The following is a 19,874-nucleotide window of genomic DNA, read 5'->3' on the forward strand; positions in this document are numbered from 1 at the left end:
GTTTATAAAAAAATAAGCTTTTGACTAAAATGAAGTACAGACTTAGCCGGAAGTGACATATGTCGGATGGATATCAAGTGCCGGTGGAGTGTTTCATTCTTCCTTTTCTTCCGTGGCCGCCATCGAGTTAGGAGCGTGGTTCCTGGCGTGCCGTGAAAACTTACAATAATGGTGAGCACAGTGAATGTTTTTTCACCGCTTTAAGTGCGTTTTCAATAAAGCTTTTTCCTTATATTAGTTTACGTGCATGTAAGTCACAATTAGTTGGTTTTTAAATGAAATCTTACACGTTAGCTTCTATGCGTTCACTACAGCGGTTCTCGGGAGCCATTTTGATTGAGTGCGGCGTGTATACACGTGTAGTCATGATTTGGCAGCTGACTCCGTTTAGAGGTTATTACCTCGAAATTAAAGTTTAATAAAGTGAATTTAGTAATCCTAATGTGTCATCAGAACAGAATTTAACGGCCTTGAAATTATGTAAGAACCATAGTTTGAAATGTTAGCTTGCATGTTGTGGCCTAGTCTTATGGTTGAACGCAGACACTTCAGTTTAGGTGTGTAATAAAGAAGTATTTAAACAACTCTTTGTCGTTTTTTCATCTTCAAGATAGTAACTTTAGGATAAGTAAATGATAACACAGTTTTTATTTTATGCTTGACTATCACTTTTACAGCAGTTCACTAATATACCTACTCAAAAACAATGTTTTGCACCTTTTTTTTTTTAACCCCCAAATTGATCTTGTACTCTTGCTATGATGGTGTAATTTGCGTCCGACTCTGTGTACAGTGACAGATGCCTACTGTCTCATACTGGCACAGAAGGTTGATGAAAAATAAAGACTGAGCAAGATTCAATATTGTAACTGTTGAATAAGTTTGTAAATGGAAATATTTGAAGTTATTCATATCTGTTTTGGTTCTTTTAGGCTTGTGCCCGACCGTTAATCTCGGTCTTCTCCGAGAAAGGAGAGAGATCTGGCAAAAATGTGGTTCTGCCTGCAGTTTTCAGGGCTCCCATCCGCCCTGATGTTGTGAACTTCGTGCATACCAACATGCGCAAGAACAAGCGCCAGCCCTACGCTGTCAGTGAACTGGCCGGTGAGTGTTGTTATAAATCCACAGAGTTGAAACATTACTATCAATGATGATATTCCACTTCTGGTCCGTGTTTCTGAATACTGATTATGATGGAAGTTCTGAGAAGTTCTGTCCTGTAATATTTTTGACCACTGCATTACATCAAATATAACTCCAAAATGTGTGTCGTTTCAGGTCACCAGACCAGCGCTGAGTCCTGGGGCACAGGAAGAGCCGTGGCCCGTATCCCCCGTGTGCGTGGTGGTGGTACCCACCGCTCCGGACAGGGTGCTTTCGGAAACGTATCCTGAACTATTGCAATATTTACTTGATTATAAGTGACCCTTGCTGTGATGGTGTAATTTGCGTCTTACTCTATGCACAGCGACAGTTGCCTTCTGTCTCATGCTGGCGTAGTAGGTTGACGAATACTAAGACTGAGCTGGTTCACAGATAAATAGTAGAAAATTAAGGCCTGTTCACACAAACAAGTGTTCAGCTGAAAATTTGATCCGATTTTTGCATGAGATTTGACTAATAAGACAGGAAATGCAGAAATACAGTGGTTTCACAGTTACTTTGATACACAAACAACTGTGCAACTGTTTCTAACAATACACACACGTTTTTCAAAGCTGTTATAAAATCAGATTTTACATCAACTGGCCAAATTGGTGGCACTGAACGTAAACAATGCCACTGAATTGAAAGAAACTCTCATATTTTGCTTATTGTTTCTGAAAATGACCAGTTATTGTCATGTTTTGGGCTGTTCTAATCGGTCGGACTGGAAAAAACATTTAGAAGTACTATAGACTGCCAAAAGTTATAACTCAAGGATAAGATTGTAAAAAAACTATCTGAGGAACAAAAGGCATTTGTGATCGGCCAAACTTAACCAGGATTTCCAGGGCAAAAATCTTGACAACATTTAACATTTTTGGTCAGGTAGGTGAGATATTAGGCTAATATCTTAATACTGCTTGTATGTTTCTTTACCACCTATTATCTTTAGCCTGCCAAAATATTGTGCCCTTTACTACTGAAGTCCTTCTCTCTATGATTTAGCTGCTTTCTCATGTTTTTTCCATCCTTAGACAGCGTAAATTAGCAGAACATCAAATTGAGTTGAACAATAACCGTTCAATCTGTGGTGTTCTTTACATCAAGTATCGCAAGTGCAAACCCTCTTGGCCCGATTTCTTCACAGTGCATAGGAAAAGAGGTTAGAACCGATTTCTGTCAAGAGAGAAACACATTGAAGCTGTAAATGTTAGGGTATTAAAGTGGTAGTTCGCCAAAAAATGAAAATTAATTACTTGCCCTCATGCTGTTCCAAACCCGTAAGACCTGCGTTCATCTTTGAGATCCGAGAGTTTTCTGACCTTGCATAGACAGCAACACCCTTTACCAGCCATCGATTCAAAATAAAATTCTGCGTGCATCAAATTTTCGGACTGAATATTCACATTTGTGTGAACGGGCCTTCCATGTGAAATGTTGGTCCTTGACTCCACTGTAGATGTGTCGTGGTGGCCGCATGTTTGCCCCCACAAAGACCTGGCGCCGTTGGCACCGCAGGATCAATGTTAACCAGAAGCGTTATGCCATCTGCTCTGCACTGGCTGCCTCTGCTTTGCCTGCCCTGGTCATGGCCAAAGGTGAGTGAACTTGATATGTCCAAAGTTGGGGTCTCCCTATGATGACACTACCTGTATGCACCATATATATATTGTGTGGGTTGCCTTCTATTGGCATTCTGCTTCCAATTCAGTGCAAGAGAAACCTCACTAAACCAAACTATTGTTTTTTTCCTTTTCGAAAGCATCATTAAATATAGAATATTTGAGGTTACCTCAAACTGCTGTTGTTTTCTTCTTGTCTTTCTAAACAACTGCTAATGTTTCAGGTCACCGCATTGAGGAGATTCCTGAGGTCCCACTTGTTGTTGACGATAAAGTTGAGGGATACAAGAAGACTAAGGAGGCCGTGCTTCTGTTGAAGAAGCTTAAGGCGTGGAACGACATCAAGAAGGTGAGCTACTGTCAAACGCTGGGTGAAAATGTAGAGCTTTACCAGCATTAACTAATTTTGGTGCTTATTTCTGCTCTCTAGGTTTACGCTTCTCAGCGTATGCGTGCCGGTAAGGGTAAGATGAGGAACCGAAGGCGTATCCAGCGTAAGGGACCATGCATCATCTACAACGAAGACAACGGTGTGACACGGGCTTTCAGAAACATCCCTGGTACGAGAAGTGATCTTGTATTTTGCGGTTGCTTCATATGAACACTCTTTAAACATGATGACATCCACTTTTGGCTTGCGTTTATGAATCCTAAGGTATCAGTGGATGTTCTGGTCTTCAACTGATAGCACACAATTGATGTTGAGATCTACCTTCCTGCAGAGTTCAGTTCCAACCCTGATCTCAAATACCTGTCTGTAATTGAGTGCTCCTTCAGATCCTAATTAGTTAGTTCAGTTGTGTTTGATCAGGTTTGGCGCTAAACCTCTGCAGAAAAGTAGATCTCCAGGAACAGATTTGGGCAGCCCTGATTTAGATGATTGCAAAATAATTAACCAATAAGATTTGTGTTCTAAGGCATCACACTGCAGTCTGTGAGCAGATTGGATCTGTTGAAGATTGCTCCTGGTGGACACGTTGGACGCTTTTGCATTTGGACAGAGGGTGCATTCCGCAAACTGGATGACCTCTATGGAACTTGGCGCAAAGCCTCCTCACTCAAAGTGGACTACAAGTGAGTATCCTTTACCTTGGATGTTTGATTGTGCATTGAACAACAGTGATGATCTTCTACTTTGTCCGTGTTTATGAACACCGTGATCTTATCAGAAGTTCTGAGTGAAAAATATGGTTGACTAGATACTAAAATTTGTAGATTGAGCATAAACTTGTGGACTTACTGTCTTGTCATGTTCCAGCTTGCCCATGCACAAAATGAACGTCACAGATCTGCACAGAATCATGAAGAGCGAGGAGGTCCAGAAGGCACTTCGTCCTGCTAGGTAAGTTTTGGTTACTTTGACCATCTGTGCTGTCAACGTATCATTGCAGTGATGAGCTTCCTACTTTGGTCTGTGTTTCTGACTAGTGATGTAAAGGACGTCCTGAGCCATCTTTCTTTGAAACTCAAAGGCTTGTTTTTTTTAGTCTACATTAAAAGTAGGGTAACAAGTTTCTTTATGCAATCTTAGACGCAGGGTTCATCGCAGAGTGTTTAAGAAGAACCCTCTGAAGAACCTGAGAGTGATGCTGAAGCTCAACCCCTATGCCAAGTCAGTTCGTCGTCGTGCTATCATGGCACAAAAGCCTGAAGTAAGTACCCTCACGACCCACAAGTGTCACTGTAGTCTGATAATATGCCAAGCAATTTCTAAATCTAAAACTTTGTGCAGGTCAAGGCCAAGATGCTGAAACCCAAGAAGAAGAGGGTTATAAAGAAAGTCAAGGCAAAGAAGCCTGCAGCTGCTCCAGCTAAAGAATAAAGCTCTCAAACAGACTGTGGGATACAATCATTGTTCCCAAATGATTTTCCAAATAAAACAGCTGCTGAAATTGATAAATCTGTCCTTTTTAATCCATTGCGTACAGCTTGAGCACTGCCACATTCCATCAGTTGTCATCTGTTAAATAAATCTTTTATTATAATATACAAGTTCGTATAAGTTATGACTGATTTTCTCTCACTTTGAGTTAAAGGCTGCAAATTCACCATTGAAAGCAGAACACGTTACAATGAAATGATGTAACCAGGGGTAGATAGTGCAGTCATAAACCTTAGAATAAACAGTTTGAAAAGTATAACATCACAGCAAGTTGACATTTAAGTTTGCATGTAATTTCAGCCTTTGCAGTCAACATTTAAACTTAGATTTTGTAGTAAGAAAAAAAAACACGTTTTTGTAATATGTGATCCTAGACCGCGAAACCAGTCAGAAGTAGCACAGGTTTATTTGTAGGAATAGCCAATGATACATTGGGCCAATTTTTCTTTTATGCTAAAAATCATTAGAATATTAAGTAAAAGTTCCATAAAGATATTTTTTAAATGTATCGAAAATGTAATTTTTGATTAGTAATATGCATTGCTAAAAGCTTGGACATTTGCCAACTTTAAAGGTGATTATTTTTATTTTTACACCTTCAGATTCCCAAATAGTTGTATCTCAACCAAATATTATACTAACAAACCATACATTAATGGAAAGCATGTTCATATAGCTTTCAGATGATCGATTTCAAAAAATTGATCCTTATGACTGGTTTTGTGTTCCAGGGTCACATATAGGTCTTATAAATGCTATCAAAGCATTTAACAACCGATATTTGGCAAAACAAATTTCAAGCGTCCTATCAAAGGCATAACGCATTGTTAATTACAGCAGTATGCTTGTTAATACTCAAGACAACATCTAAAATAAGAAGGGGTGTCTTCTGGAGGCAGTAGTTTGCTGTTGGCCTCTGGCCTGACTGGTAGAGGGGAGCTGGAGATGTTGTAGGTGAAGAAACACTAAATGGTTGGAGTAGAAAAAGATGGCTCCGCTCACATTCCCACACTGTGAGTTGGAGTTGCTGGCTGGTTTAGCCCAATGGTGCTGCATAACCAACCAGCAAAGTCAACCTCCTCTGCCTCTGAGTTCTTTATGAAGGGATGGACCTGAAATAAGATTATTACATGTTAGATGTATGAGGTGCATACGTAGAAAAAATATATACAGATGAAGTCAAAAGTTTACATATGCTACACCTTGCAGAATCTGCAAAATGTTAATTATTTTAGCACTGACCTGAATAAGACATTTTACACAATAGACAAGAGAAAATAGTTGAATTTATAAAAATTACCCCATTCAGAAGTTTTCAACTTTCCAACAATGACTGTATGGTTTTAAGATGCATCTTTTCACACTGAGGACAACAAAAGGTTCAAAGCTCACTAATGATTTAGAAGAAAAAAAACAATGCACTAAGAGCCAGGGGTGAAAACTCTTGGAATACAGAAGCTTGAGGTAAATTTAACTTATTTTGTCTTCTGAGAAACATGTAAGTATCTTCTGTAGCCTCTGGAGGGCAGTACTAAATAGAAAAAAAAATGATATTTATGCAAAATAAGAAGAATGTACACATCTTCACTTTGTTCAAAAGTTTTCACCCCCCTTAATGCACCATGTTTCCTTCTGATGCATCAGTGAGCGTTTGAAACTTCTGTAATAGTTGTCCCTTAGTTGTCCACAGTGTAAAAAGATGGATCTCAAAATCATACAGTCATTGTTGGAAAGGGTTCAAATGCACAACGCAGTATTAAGAATCAAGTGTATGTAAACCTGGGTCATTTTTAAATATTCAACTATTATTTTCTCTTGTGGACTATATGTAATCATCTTTTATGTAAAATCAGGTCAGTACTAAATAAAAAACAACATGCATTTTACATGGTCCCTTTTATTTTGGTCAAATAATTAACATCTTGCAGATTCAAGGTGTATGTAAACTTTTGAACTATGTAAGGGTTGACAGAAAATGACTGTTCTTACCATCAGTTGCTTAAGGTCCGCTCTTTCTGCTGGATTTTTTATTAAACTGCACCAAAAAGGAAATTAAATTAGAATTGATCTGTGTAGTATGAGGGGCCCTATGAGGATATTGTGATGGAAAATATATTAAATGTGATTTTGGGAATTGCATACATTACCTAATAAAAATTTTTTTTTTTTTGCAAAAGTATTGCTTCCTCAAGACATTTTGTGTTCACTCAAAACCCTGAAATATAATTTTCAATCACAATGTCCATTCAGAGGCTCTAAGATTTTAAACTGGTTTTAGTTGAACCACTAGATGGTGCAGCAAGCACCACTGAAGAAGAATTTGTGCATTTAGAAGATGTTTTTACCCAAACCAGCTTTCACTGCACTCTGCATTTTTATCAATATGCCAGTTGCCTAGGAATCGAACCCATGACCTTGGCATTGTATGCGCCTTGCTCTGATAAGTGAGCTACAGTGCAGTTTCTGCTTACCATTTGTTAACAAAGTCTTGAAATTCTGCACCAAAGATGCTGGGTAGCTTGGGAGGTGGCTAAAAAAAAGAGAAACAGTTCCATTAAGGCTATGCGAAGCAGCCAATAAATCCTCACTTTAATTAATTCACTGCCATAAAACAGTTTAGTGATCCTTTAAGCACCAGTGAAAGCTTACCTCATTGACAATATAGTCAAGCAGCTCAAATATAGCCATGGGAGGTCTGCTGTCAGGACCGTATGCTGAAAAGACAAACAGATTAAAAAAAATCACTTTATTATTATAATTTCAGAAACACCTCTACATGCATTCCCACGTTCTTGCCTACAGGATAACAAACAGACACTCACAGCTGCCGGGTCGACCAGGAGGCCTGGGTTTAGGGGAGGTGTCGCTGACTGAGGGGTCCCCCTCAAGGGGCTGACCAAAGATTTGCTCCAGCTCTTTGGCATCGGGCGGTGGGATAGGGAAGCGTCCGATGGCCATCTCCACCAGAGAGAGACCCATGCTCCATATGTCAGACTGGACAGAGTAGTGAGTCCCTTGAAGGCGTTCAGGCTACAGATGGACACGAAGATAAAAGGAGGGAATCATTGAGAGAGGAAATGAACATTATCATACAGGAAGCAATGTGATGAAAAACAGAAGCCTGAACAAACATGTTGCAGCCCTGAGATACTCCAAATCAAACATTCAAGGATTCATCCTGGCTGAAGATTTAAACTGACTGATTTTTTTTTAAGTATATACACCTATCAACCAAAACATTACAACCACCTGCCTAATAGGGCTGGGTAAAAATGTTTATTTCTCGATATTTATCCATTCTCATTTTGATGAAACAATATTGACTCTTAAATCACAAGAATCGACTAGTCTAGTCTGTTTTCGGTTAATGAAAGGAATATTGTAGCACACATCCCACCAATAAACCACAGTAAGCTTTGTGCGTTGTTACTTTTGATATGAAAGTCTCAAATTTAAAATCTGCCGATTTTAATACAGTATTCAAACAACAAATGCCGTTTTGGCGCCGTTTAATGTGGAGTGCAGACCGCTGTAGCGCCTCAGTTCAAGAGAAGCGGCAGAATGTAAACTTAAATCCTCCGACCTCCGCGTTAATACCATTTTCCTTTCAACACAAAACGAGCATGGATAACAACAGAAGGTATGTTAAAGATAGAGTACAACTTACCGAAATCCGTATCCTGTTTCCTCAGTGTTTCAACCACACAAAGACGTCAATATGACAGCTTGTAAACAATGTCACTTAACATCACATTTACCTCAGAACCCACATTCGGTGAGCATAAACTCTTTCATCTGCTAGAAAAATAAACTCTACAGAAGATATTGGCTAAATATATGCACCATATAACATTAGAATGTTTACTGTTCTTAATTTATGTTGGAATAAATTTAAATGTTTAACGTTACATTTCAAAAACGAATTGGAGTAGAAATATAATAATGTAATTGTAATTTCTTATTATAAAAACTTCACTAAAAGTGTAATTTAAGTGTTTGTATAGAAATAAGCTAATTTTAACATTCAGTATTATAGTAATGTAGTACCAACTGACTAATGTTTATTTTACAGCATTATTTTTTTTCCTTGAGAAAATTTGGCATGAGCTACATCCAAAATAACCTAAATTGAATCAAAACAAATAAAATCGGAAATCGCAAACTTGTGAATCAGAACCAAATCAAATTGTGAAATTTGTGTCAAAACCCAGCCCTACTGACTAATAATGTGTAGGCTGAGGTGTGGACTTCCCGAAACCTCTGAATATGTGACCCTGGACCACAAAACCAGTCATAAGGTTAAATTTTACAAAACTGAGATATATACATCATATGAAAGCTCAATAAATAAGCTTTCTATTGATGTATGGTTTGTTAGGATAGGACAACATTTGGCCGAGATACATCTATTTGAAAATCTGAAATCTAAGGGTGCAAAAAATCAAAATACTGAGAAAATCACCTTTAAAGTTGTCCAAATTAAGTTCTTATCACTGCATATTACTAATCAAAAATTACATTTTGATAGGTTTATAGTAGGAATTTTACAAAAAATCTTCATGGAACATGATCTTTACTTAATTTCCTAATGATTTTTGACATAAAAGAAAAATCAATAATTTTGACCCATACAATGTATTTTTGGCTATTTTTGGCTATTGCTACAAATATACCCCAGCAACTTAAGTTTTTTTTTTAATGTGGTCCAGGGTCACATATGTCATGTGGTAGCCTATCTTTGGAACCAAGACACTGGCAGAAGATCCTTTACATTCTGCAAGTTGCAAGGTAGGACCTTCCATGGATTGGATTTGTTGGTCCAGCACATCCAACAGATGTGTAGACAACATTTTGAATTCTTTATCATGTACCTCAAACCATTCATGAACATTTTTTGCAGTCGCCCATGACCCTGACACCAGTTCACCAGTGGTTGTCTTTTCTTGCACCACTTTTGGTAAGTATTAATCACTGCATACCAGAAACACCCCACAAGACTTGGCATTTTGGAAATGCTCTGACCCAGTTGTCTAGCCATTACTATTTGGCCCTTGGTCCTTTCAACACATGAAATTCAAGAACTGTCTGTTCACTTACTGCCTAATACTGTATATCTGACCCATTATAACAATATAATCAATTCTCTTCACCTTTAAGTGGTTTCAATGTTGTGGCTGATGAGTTTAGAATCACATTATGAAATAAATGTTTTTCTCCAATACACCCTGACCACAATTATTAGCAACCTTAGACATTTTTATGAATGAAATATTTCCCTTTCATATTTACATTTTATTTTAAACTCACCAGGGTGACTAGGAACATGAAATTGTCCAGCCACGACTTCCTGTTTCACGGGAGTATAAATATGCGCTAACACAAAAGCCAAATTCCCTTTATCAGAATGAGTAAAACCAAACAATATAGTTCTGATTTGCAGAATAAGATTGTTGAGCTTCATAAAATAGAAAGTGGCTGTAGGCAAATAGCTAAACAATTGAAAACTCCCATTTTCACTATTAGGGCAATCAATTGGAGATGTTACGAATCTGCCTGAAAGAGGATGTTTGTATGGCGAGGTGGAGTGTTTAAATGAACAAAGACTTTCCAAGGATTACAAGCTGGAAATCTGCAGAAGTTAGTTAAGTCTTGTGGTCAGAAAGCCTAAAAAAATTCATCAAACAGCCTACTTCACCTTCACCACAGTTGCTTCGGAGGGTTTCAAGAAAAAATCTCCAAAACCTCCAGCATATTAAGTTGCTAGACGCTACTGGAACTTTAAACTTCAAGTGCAAACAGATTAAATAATAAAAACAGAGCTTTTTGACACACATGAGATGGGTTTAAAGGAATTCACAGGTATAAAAAAAAAAAAACTAACCCATGCCCACCATTAAATATGCTGCTGGACCTTTGAAATGTTGTGAGCATATATTTCTGCCCGGCGGTCCTGAACATCGTGTTCATACGGTGGCCGAGAGAGCTCAACACGCTGCAACTTAAGAAAACACATGCAAACAGAAAAAAGACAACAAATTAAAAAACATCATCAGTTTAACACCACAGGCGCTGCAAATCCTCGCAACGCAAACACAAATACGGAAACGCTGCAAACACAAAAAAAGCGCTGCGAACACAAAAAAAAGCACTGCAAATAGCACGGAGCACAACGGAAAAGTTTCAGGGGGACCTCAAAAAGTGACGAACCCATCTGGGACCTGTTTATTTGTTCAGTGGCTGTTGGTCAGAGCAGAGGTGTTGTCGGTGAACTAATAGGTGATAAAGATGAACTTCGTGATGGGAAAATGAAGCTTTTCGAAGCACCGAGGCTTTCCCCTCAACTGTATCGTAAAAAGGTTTATTACTCGAAGCTTTTCAACACGTTGCACTCTAACGACATCTTGTGGTCAAAAGTTGCTTTCGCGTCCCAGATCTCAAAGCGATTTTAAACAGTTTCATCAAATACATCAATTTGTGCTATGAAGCCGTCAGAAAAAAAAAGTAATTTTACTTGAATTAATCTGTAAATAAACTTTTTTCATAAATTATACAAGTATAAGCATGGTTCATGTAGGCATATATGTTCAAAGTAAATTTAGAATATTGTTGACTAATATTATTAATTAGAAGTGCTTGTGAAGCAAGGATAACTACAAAATTAACATGCACAAAACTACACATGTACATATTTATTTATTTATTCTTAACAAAAAGTGAATGACACTTGAAACCTGCGCAAGGGGTTTGTGTTATTTGAATCAGAATAATAGACTGTAAAAAATATGGACGTAGTATCCGTGACGTCACCCGTAGGATTCTGAAGCGCTCTTTTGAAGCCTATAGTGGGCGGGATTCGGCCGTCGCCATCTTGGAATCGCGTCACCGCACGTCACTCCCGGATAATCAAAAACGGGCAAAAGGGCGGGACGTGGGTGGAGCTGGTTGCTGAAACCACGCCCACCTAGCGCGACAGTGGTGACAGCAGCGGCAATCCCCCGGTCACTCAAGTGACCACGCCCTTAATTATGCTGAAATTTAAGGCTTAATATAACTTAAACGGATGAGTTATAAAAAAATTCACCCCCCTCACAGTTGACATGAAGGGCAAAACTAGCTATATAGACCAAAACCATTGTTTGAACCAGGCTGTAAACATGTGATGTTTTATTAACGAGTTTCGGGAGGAGCTCGTGCAGATAATTAACACGGCCAATACATCATTAGTAATCAGTCTCCCTATCTAATCAACACAGGGAAAATCCCTATAAATAACACAACAATCCTACCTTCCTCATCTCTTGTCTCGTCAAACCCATCCTCCACCCCGTCTCCTCACCTTCAGCCTATAGGGGGAGCGCTTATAGGGTTCGGGCCAGTGCTGAGCTCGGACCCCTCTCCCTGGGCGGGGGAGAGCCCCGGGCTCGGGAATTACCACCGAGCTCGAGGCCCTCTCCCGGACAGCACGCCAAACACGCACAACCTTTCGCTCAGTTTATTATCAGTAAGAGGGAACTCGTGAAACTTTTTTCTGCTGTAAAGTTGGGCATTTTAACATGGGGAGTCAATGGGACTGACTCCCTTTTGCAGCCAGTCGATGAATTGCAGTTTAAGTCACTTCCGTGTTGGTTGCAATAGAGAGAGCGGGAGGTTGCCGCTTGATCAGAATATGAAGCAGTCACGTGGTTGTGTGCAAAAACGAAGCTTCGGACGTCACAGGTCACGTGGTTATGGCAAAACGAATCAAGCTCCGGTACAGTGCTTCACTGTGAGATGTTTCTTTTTTTTGATACAAGCTTCGAAGCTTCGGTGTCAAACGTCACATCACTAGATAAACTATCACCTATTAGTTCACCGACAACACCTCTGCTCTGACCAACAGCCACTGAACAAATAATCAGGTCCCAGATGGGTTCGTCACTTTTTGAGGTCCCCCTGAAACATTTCCGTTGTGCTCCGTGTTATTTGCAGCGCTTTTTTTGTGTTTGCAGCGTTTCCGTATTTGTGTTTGCTTTGCGAGGATTTGCAGCGCCTGTGTTGTCAAACTGATGAAGATGGGTTTTTTTTTATTTGTTGTCGTTTTTTTCTGTTTGCATGTGTTTTCTTTCTGTTTCAGTGCGTTGAGCTCTCTCGGCCACCGTATGTTCAGATACATGACATTGTGGATTCTATCAGACACCAACAGATAAAACATCAAAACCTCTGCTAGGAAATCTTATAATGGGCCATGGTTGGATCTTTCATGAGGACAATGATCCAAAGACAAACCAAATTCAACACAAAAATAGGTCAAAATGAAGGTTCTGTCAGTTCCCTGACTTGAACCCTATAGAAAATGAGTGGGGTGAAATGAAAAGAAGAGGCACCTCTGCATTTGAAAGATCTGGAGTGATTCTGTATGATGGAATGGTCTCTGATCTCTTGTCATATGTTCTCCAACCTCATCAGGCATTTCCTGATAATTTACTCACTCCCATGTCATCCAAGATGTTCATATCTTTCTTTATGCAGTCGAAAAGAAATTAAGGTTTTTGAGGAAAACATTTCTCCATTTAGTGGACTTCAGTGGGAGCCAACAGGTTGAAGGTCCAAACTGCAGATTCAATGCAGCTTCAAAGGGCTCTACACGTTTTGTTTTTTTTTACATTGGAAAGGTCATGCGAGGTTAGTTTTTCGCCTGTATACTTTGGTTAAAAAAGGTAGGGTAGGGCGAAAATTGCATTTTCTCCAGCAACTTTAAAATTGTCAGACATCGTTTTACCTTTTTTTTTGTAAAGACCGTTTGACTTTCTTTGCACGTTCACTTTGTAACACTTGTTCGGTACTTCTGCCTATGTCATGCGTTACCTTTCCAGCTTGATTACGTAATGCACAAAGTCAAGTTAGCGCAAGACAAGCATTTGTGGTTAAAAAGTATATAAATTTGTATTTTTTGTTTTTTTTTAATAAAATGAACAGTTTCACTAGATAAGACCCTTATTCCTCAGCTGGGAGCGTGTAGAGCCTTTTGAAGCTGCATTGAAACTGTAATTTGGACCTTCAACCTATTGGCCACCATTTAAGTCCACCATATGGAGAAAAATCCTAGAATGTTTTCCTCAAAAACCTCAGTTTCTTTTCAACTGAAGAAAGAAAGACATGAAGTTCTTGGATCACATCACATTTTTATTCTGGAAGTGAACTAATCCTTTAATATGAGTCATTATGGGTAAATTTTATAGTATATTTTAATATAGTCCTTTTGTAAGATTTTAGTAAGACAATTTGCTAGAATTAGTATTTCTATTGGGAATATAAACTTACACTCATGTAGGACCTGGTGCCCACGAACGAATTGGCCATGGAGTCAATGAGCTGTCCACTCACACCAAAGTCACACAACTTGATCTCACCACGTGAGTTCACCAGTATGTTAGATGGCTTTACATCTGCAAGACAAGGACAAGGTCTTGCCTTCAGTAAATACAGTTTCAACAGAAAAAGTAAATGAACAGACATTAGTTTGAGATAACATGACACCAGTCACCTCTGTGCATAATCTTGTGTTTCTCCCGCAGGTAGGACAGGCCTTTTATCACCTGCATGAACGGAAAGAAAACAGGTCCAGAAACATTAAGCACTATGCCTCAGCCTTGCCTTCTGGAAACAGTCTATAAAAGACCACTGATGATATTGTTAAGAAAGTTGCAGAGATACCAACCGCAATGCTAACTTTGCCCAGTATTTGTTCTGGAATCTTGCCAGCTTTCTTCAGGCCCTGGTCCAGCGAGCCACCATCCTACAGTAAAAGATTTTGGATGGAAAATATTCAGTAAGTACACTTACATAACACCTATACTATTAAATGTAGTGTTTTAAGGATACTGAAAGGATACTGAAATGGTAAAATTAAAGGGGACATCGAATGCAAAATTCACTTTTACATGGTGCTTGCATATAAATGTGTCTTAGTATCACCTTACAGTGATAAAAATCCATTCATTTTTTTTTAATTACTAAAAACCTAAATAGTCCCAATTATCAAGCCGTTTTGATTTACTGAGCATTATGATGTCATATTGCTCAGACCCCGCCCACGTTTGCTGACGGACTGTCCCGTGTTAATATATTTTATGGCTTTAGCCAGTTGTATGCTGTCCACCATTTTCTCTGCACTCGAGCCGCTTTAGCGACAACAGTGTCTCATAAGCAACGCAGGTGTTTTGTAGTTGGATGTAAAAGTGAACATAAGAGTCTTAATTTTCTCCTGACGTCAGAGCCACTGAAGACGCAGTGAATTGGTTTAGTCTTTGATGGTAATGCGACACCAAATACACAATAAACAGAAGAGAGGGGCGTGGTGGGAAGTAGCTCATTATTATTTAAAGAGACATGCACCGAAATGGGACACTGTGAACAGAACTGTTTTTCATCAGGTAAAAAGGGTGTTGCAGTACCATGTTCTCCATGCAGATGCTGATCTCTCCATCACTGTAGAAAGCTCCGTAGAAGCCCACTATGTAGGGCGAGTTACACTCATGCAGCACCTGCAGCTCTCTGATGATCTGATTTCTTATTGCTGGCTTGATCTCTAGGTGGATCAACTGCATGAAAATAATATAAAAAGGAGTATATCACAAGAAGAAAAAAAAACATGGAAATCTCTTACTTTTAATACAAATCAAGCCCTGAAATTGAGGAAACATTTACATGTTTTCTTTATAATAATGTTGTACAATTATACTGATGTTTACCATGTTGCGATTTCTTTTGTTAAGTGCAGTGCAAAGCATAATGCTGAAGCCTCATTAATTTCTCTCAGTACCAGGCAGAGCTTCTCTCTGTAATTGCCAGGGTGTCTGCATTTTATAGTTAGCTGATAAGGAGTTGGTTCTCTGCATGCATACTGTCAATTCTGTGTTTCATGTATGCTGTAAATTAGCTGTTTGGAGTTTGTGTGCTGACTGCACTTCAGCTTATTTTCTTCCTTGGGCGGTCTCATATGTAAAGGGAGTGCTCCTAATCTCAGCTTGTTACTTGTATAAAAGACACCTGTCAACAGAAGCAATCAATGAATCAGATTCCAAACTCTCCCCCATGGCCAAGACCAAGGATGTTAGGGATAAGATTGTAGACCTACACAAGGATGGAATGGGCTACAAGACCTTAGCCAAGCAGCTTGGTGAGAAGGTGACAACAGAAACACAAAATAACTGTCAATCTCTCTCGGTCTGTGGCTCCATGCAAGATCTCACCTTGTGGAGTTTCAATGATCATGAGAATGGCAAGGAATCAGTCCAGAACTACATGGGAGGATCTTGTCAATGATCTAAAGGTAGCTGGGACCATAGTCACCAAGAAAACAATTGGTAACACACTACGCCTTGAAGGACTGAAATCCTGCAGTGCTCGCAAGGTCCCCCTGCTCAAGAAAGCACATGTACAGACCCATCTGAGGTTTGCCAATGAACATCTGAATGATTCAGAGGAGAACTGGGTTAAAGTGTTGTGGTCAGATGAGACCAAAATCAAGCTCTTTGGCATCAACTCAACTCGGCATGTTTGAAGGAGGAGGAATGCTGCCTATGACCCAAAGAACACCATCCCCACCATCAAACATGGAGGTGGAAACATTATTCTTTGGGGACGTTATTATGCACCGCATCAAAGGGATGATGTACCATCAAATTTTGGGTTAGAACCTCCTTCCCTCAGCCAGGGCATTGAAAATGGGTCGTGGATGGTACAATGACCCAAAACATATGCCAAGGCAACAAAGGAGTGGCTTAGGAAGAAGTACAATAAGGTTCTGGAGTGGCCTAGCCAGTCTCCAGACCCTAATCCCATAGAAAATTTGTGTAGGGAGCTGAAAGTTTGAGTTGCCAAACGTCAGCCTCGAAACCTTAATGACTTGTAGAGGATCTGCAAAGAGGAGTGGGACAAAATCCCTCCTGAGATGTGTGCAAACCTGGTGGCCAATACAAGAAATGTCTGACCTCTGTGATTGCCAACAAGGGTTGTGCTAAGTCATGTTTTGCGAAGGGGTCAAATACTCATTATTTCACTTCAAATTTCACTCATTAAAATGCTAATCAATTTATAACTTTTTTGAAATGCATTTTTCTGGATTTTTTTGTTCTTATTCTGTCTCTCACTGTTCAAAATAAACCTACCATTTAATAATAGACTGATCATTTTTTTGTCAGTGGGCAAACATACAAAATCCACAAAAATGTATGTAGCGGACTAGTAGTATTTGCCTTAAAAAGTATTTTTATCTTGGACATGTTTGTTAGGAAAAGTTTCATTTGACTCTAAAGCAAGTGCAATTAACTTCACTACATGCATTATATGTGCAATAAATATAATAGGATCCGTTCTGCATGCTAAGAACGGAATGTCATGCCTTATTGCTGTAATGTCTAACTTCTTCCAATCTATAAAAAGACATGATGACATGAATAGCCTATGCCTTCAAGAGACATTGGAGAGGCTGCACTGACTCTGAGGAAAGCAGCTCTAAAACTGCATCTGATCGATTCATGGCTGGTAATGACAATCAATGGACTTCAGTGACCTTTCTTGGAAGCTTGAAACTGAAATGGACACCATACCTGGTTCTAGCGATTTGCTTTATCATAACTTACCTTCCTGGCCATGATGAAGCCTGAGGGTCTGTGTAAGACCTTGAAGACCACACCTCCATTGCCTGCACCCAACTCACAGATCTTCTCAAAGTCATCGTCTTTTAACTCTCCGACCTTCTGCTTCTGGGTGAGGAAAGCCTCTAGGCGTTTCTTCTGCTGCTCATCCAGCTCCAGTTCCTCTAGTTTCTTCTGCAGAGCTTCCAGATTTGTTCTAACACGAACACAGACAGAAAATAATTTATGAAGTGATGAAACTATATGGTACAATCTACACCTCAAAGCAGCCATGAGGGTCTACAAGGCTCTTTTCTGTGGTTGAAGATAATGTTTCAAATATTAAAAGGATAGTTGATCCAAAAATGAAAATTCTGTCATTAATTACTCACCCTCATGTTGTTCCAAACCTGTAAGGCTTTCGTTCATCTTCGGAACACAAATTAAAATATTTTTGATGAAATCCGAGTGCTTGGTCTTACGGGTTTGGAACGGCATGAGAGTGAGTAATTAATGGCAGAATTTTCATTTTTGGATAAACTATTGCTTTAATAATCAGTAAAGCAATTTTGTTCAATTATAGTATTTTTCCTAAGGGATAATTATGGCAAATTATTTAATAATGTTTTCTTTTCAAGAATGTTTTTCATTACAATATCAGGACAGTTGTAATACTCTGGCATTTTTTTACTTCATTCCCCCCAAAAATATCAAAATCGAACTTAAAACTTAAATAAAAACATGCATTTCACAGAATGTGTATTTAAACCATTTAAGTATGCATTACATATTTAATGAATCTTTAAAATATATGAATAGGACAAAAATGCATAATGTCACCGATACCTTAGTCATTTTGCAAGTTTATATCTTTCAATTCTGACTTTATAACTCGAAATTGCAAGTTTTTATCACACAATTCTGACTTTATTTGTTGCAATTGTGAGTTTATATCATGCAAATTGGAGAAAAAAAGTCAGAATTTTGAGTTTATATCATGCAATTCTGACTTTATAACTGGAAATTGCAAGTTTTTATCACGCAATTCTGACTTTGTCGCAATTGTGAGTTTATATCATGCAATTCCAAGAAAAATATAAAAATATAAACTCACAATTCTGACTTTATAACCCGCAACTGCAAGTGTATATCACGCAATTCTGAGAAAAGTCAGAACTGGGAGCTTTTATCTTGCAATTCTGACTTTATTTCTCACAATTATGAGTTTATATCATGCAATTCTGAGAAAAGTCAGAATTGGGAGCTTTTATCTTGCAATTCTGACTTTATTTCTCACAATTATGAGTTTATATCACGCAAAATTGAGAAAAAAGGCAGAATTTTGAGTTTATATCATGCAATTCTAAGAAAAGTCAAAATTGGGAGCTTTTATCTTGCAATTCTGTCTATTTCACGCAAATCTGAGAAAAAAGGCAGAATTTTGAGTTTATACCACACAATTTTGACTTTATAACTCACAATTGGAAGTTTATATCATGCAATTCTGAAAAAAGTCAGAACTGGGAGCTTTTATCTTGCAATTCTGACTTTAGAACTTGCAATTTCAAGTTTATATAATGCAATTTTGACTTTATAACTCGCATTTGCAAGTTTATATCACGCAAATCTGAGAAAAAAAAAGTCAGAATTGTAAGATAAAATAACGCAATAAGGTTTTTTATTTTTTATACAGTGGCAGAAACGGGCTTCCATAAAAAGCTGAAAGTAAGTAAAATAAAAATACTACATGAATAACAAAAAAATTAAAATAATATAAATGTTTGTCTCAGCTAAAATATAATAAACTGAGGTTAAAGTACTAAAATGAGTAACACAAAAATGATATGCCAAAAGTACAAATAATTATTAAATTACTAAAATATGTATAAATACTATAATAATATATAAATAATACTAAAATAACACCGCTACAGTATCAAGCTTGCTTTACATTATACATTAATATGCCTACAGCAAAAATTCCCCTCGTGATCAGTCATAAGCCAAAGCTCTTGCATGCTGCAACATATTCCCATCCTCAAGCTAGAAAACATGCAGGAATATTGAATAGGTTACTGTAGAATGTGTACATAAGTGGTGGAAAGGCTTTCTAACATCTTCTTCCTAAAGCTCAGTCTGAGGAAACAGGGAGTTCCTCTAAGCATTCAAGCCTTTCCCTTGGCCCTGTTGTCATGGTGATCTATTTCCTTAGCTTTCTGCTGGAAGAGCAAACTTCCATGACCCTCCGCTCTCCATCCTCTCTGCATCTCCGTTCTTCAATGTTGCATAACTGCATTTACCAGGTGGAATCATCTTCAAGAATCATTAATGAATCTTCTTGTGTGTTCAAATGAACCAATTAAATGTCTTTACTAATCAGGAATTCTTTAGACTCAATCTTAGGTTTCCTGCAGCTTGTGTTCCCAAAAGCTTTGGTGCCAACATCTGTGAAGTGGGTGTATCTCATGATGTATCTCTAAATGGATGTTTCAGGACCATGATTGGACACCATAAGCCTCAAGGGCTTTTAAGCACTGAGTCAATTCAGATGTAAAACATGTTGTCCTGCTCTTCAACAGTGTTTCAGTTCACAAGTGACACTCACAC

At 38.4% G+C, this 19,874-nt stretch overlaps 2 protein-coding genes and 4 non-coding genes across 6 annotated transcripts in view; 5 read left to right on the top strand and 1 right to left on the bottom strand.

Moving 5' to 3' along the window:
• Positions 1-71: 71 nt before the first annotated feature.
• LOC141346110 (large ribosomal subunit protein uL4-like) lies at positions 72-4,668 on the top strand. Its single transcript, XM_073851026.1, has 10 exons — positions 72-171; positions 933-1,104; positions 1,279-1,385; positions 2,606-2,744; positions 2,993-3,117; positions 3,199-3,328; positions 3,686-3,842; positions 4,027-4,110; positions 4,300-4,420; positions 4,501-4,668. Exons 1-10 carry the CDS (start codon positions 169-171, stop codon positions 4,588-4,590), a joined length of 1,128 nt encoding a protein of 375 aa, XP_073707127.1. The 5' UTR covers positions 72-168; the 3' UTR covers positions 4,591-4,668.
• On the top strand, positions 755-853 carry LOC141346244 (small nucleolar RNA SNORD16). The gene has a single exon (XR_012357176.1). It is a non-coding gene; the product is annotated as a small nucleolar RNA SNORD16 (small nucleolar RNA).
• Positions 1,143-1,210, top strand: LOC141346240 (small nucleolar RNA SNORD18). Its single transcript, XR_012357172.1, has one exon. It is a non-coding gene; the product is annotated as a small nucleolar RNA SNORD18 (small nucleolar RNA).
• LOC141346246 (small nucleolar RNA SNORD16) lies at positions 1,430-1,527 on the top strand. Its single transcript, XR_012357178.1, has one exon. It is a non-coding gene; the product is annotated as a small nucleolar RNA SNORD16 (small nucleolar RNA).
• On the top strand, positions 3,883-3,950 carry LOC141346242 (small nucleolar RNA SNORD18). Its single transcript, XR_012357174.1, has one exon. It is a non-coding gene; the product is annotated as a small nucleolar RNA SNORD18 (small nucleolar RNA).
• The window catches only part of LOC141346109 (dual specificity mitogen-activated protein kinase kinase 1), a 32,584-nt gene continuing 17,365 nt past the window's right edge, over positions 4,656-19,874 (bottom strand). Inside the window, exons 2-11 of the mRNA XM_073851025.1 lie at positions 17,274-17,484; positions 15,084-15,230; positions 14,348-14,425; positions 14,174-14,225; positions 13,951-14,075; positions 7,473-7,680; positions 7,300-7,364; positions 7,122-7,180; positions 6,640-6,685; positions 4,656-5,762 (exon numbers count right to left, since the gene is read on the bottom strand). Coding sequence (XP_073707126.1) covers positions 5,649-5,762; positions 6,640-6,685; positions 7,122-7,180; positions 7,300-7,364; positions 7,473-7,680; positions 13,951-14,075; positions 14,174-14,225; positions 14,348-14,425; positions 15,084-15,230; positions 17,274-17,484 — 1,105 coding nt within the window. The 3' untranslated portion in view covers positions 4,656-5,648. The remainder of the gene's footprint in view (positions 5,763-6,639; positions 6,686-7,121; positions 7,181-7,299; positions 7,365-7,472; positions 7,681-13,950; positions 14,076-14,173; positions 14,226-14,347; positions 14,426-15,083; positions 15,231-17,273; positions 17,485-19,874) is intronic.

The sequence above is a fragment of the Garra rufa genome, chromosome 11 (assembly GCF_049309525.1).
Source record: "Garra rufa chromosome 11, GarRuf1.0, whole genome shotgun sequence".
NCBI lineage: Eukaryota > Metazoa > Chordata > Actinopteri > Cypriniformes > Cyprinidae > Garra > Garra rufa.

Bases quoted from the DNA above. Each gene is read 5' to 3' on its own strand.
- LOC141346110 (XM_073851026.1), top strand. The intron at 3,329-3,685 runs GTACGAGAAGTG...TTGTGTTCTAAG, and splicing joins GGCTTTCAGAAACATCCCTG to GCATCACACTGCAGTCTGTG. The intron at 4,111-4,299 runs GTAAGTTTTGGT...ATGCAATCTTAG, and splicing joins AAGGCACTTCGTCCTGCTAG to ACGCAGGGTTCATCGCAGAG.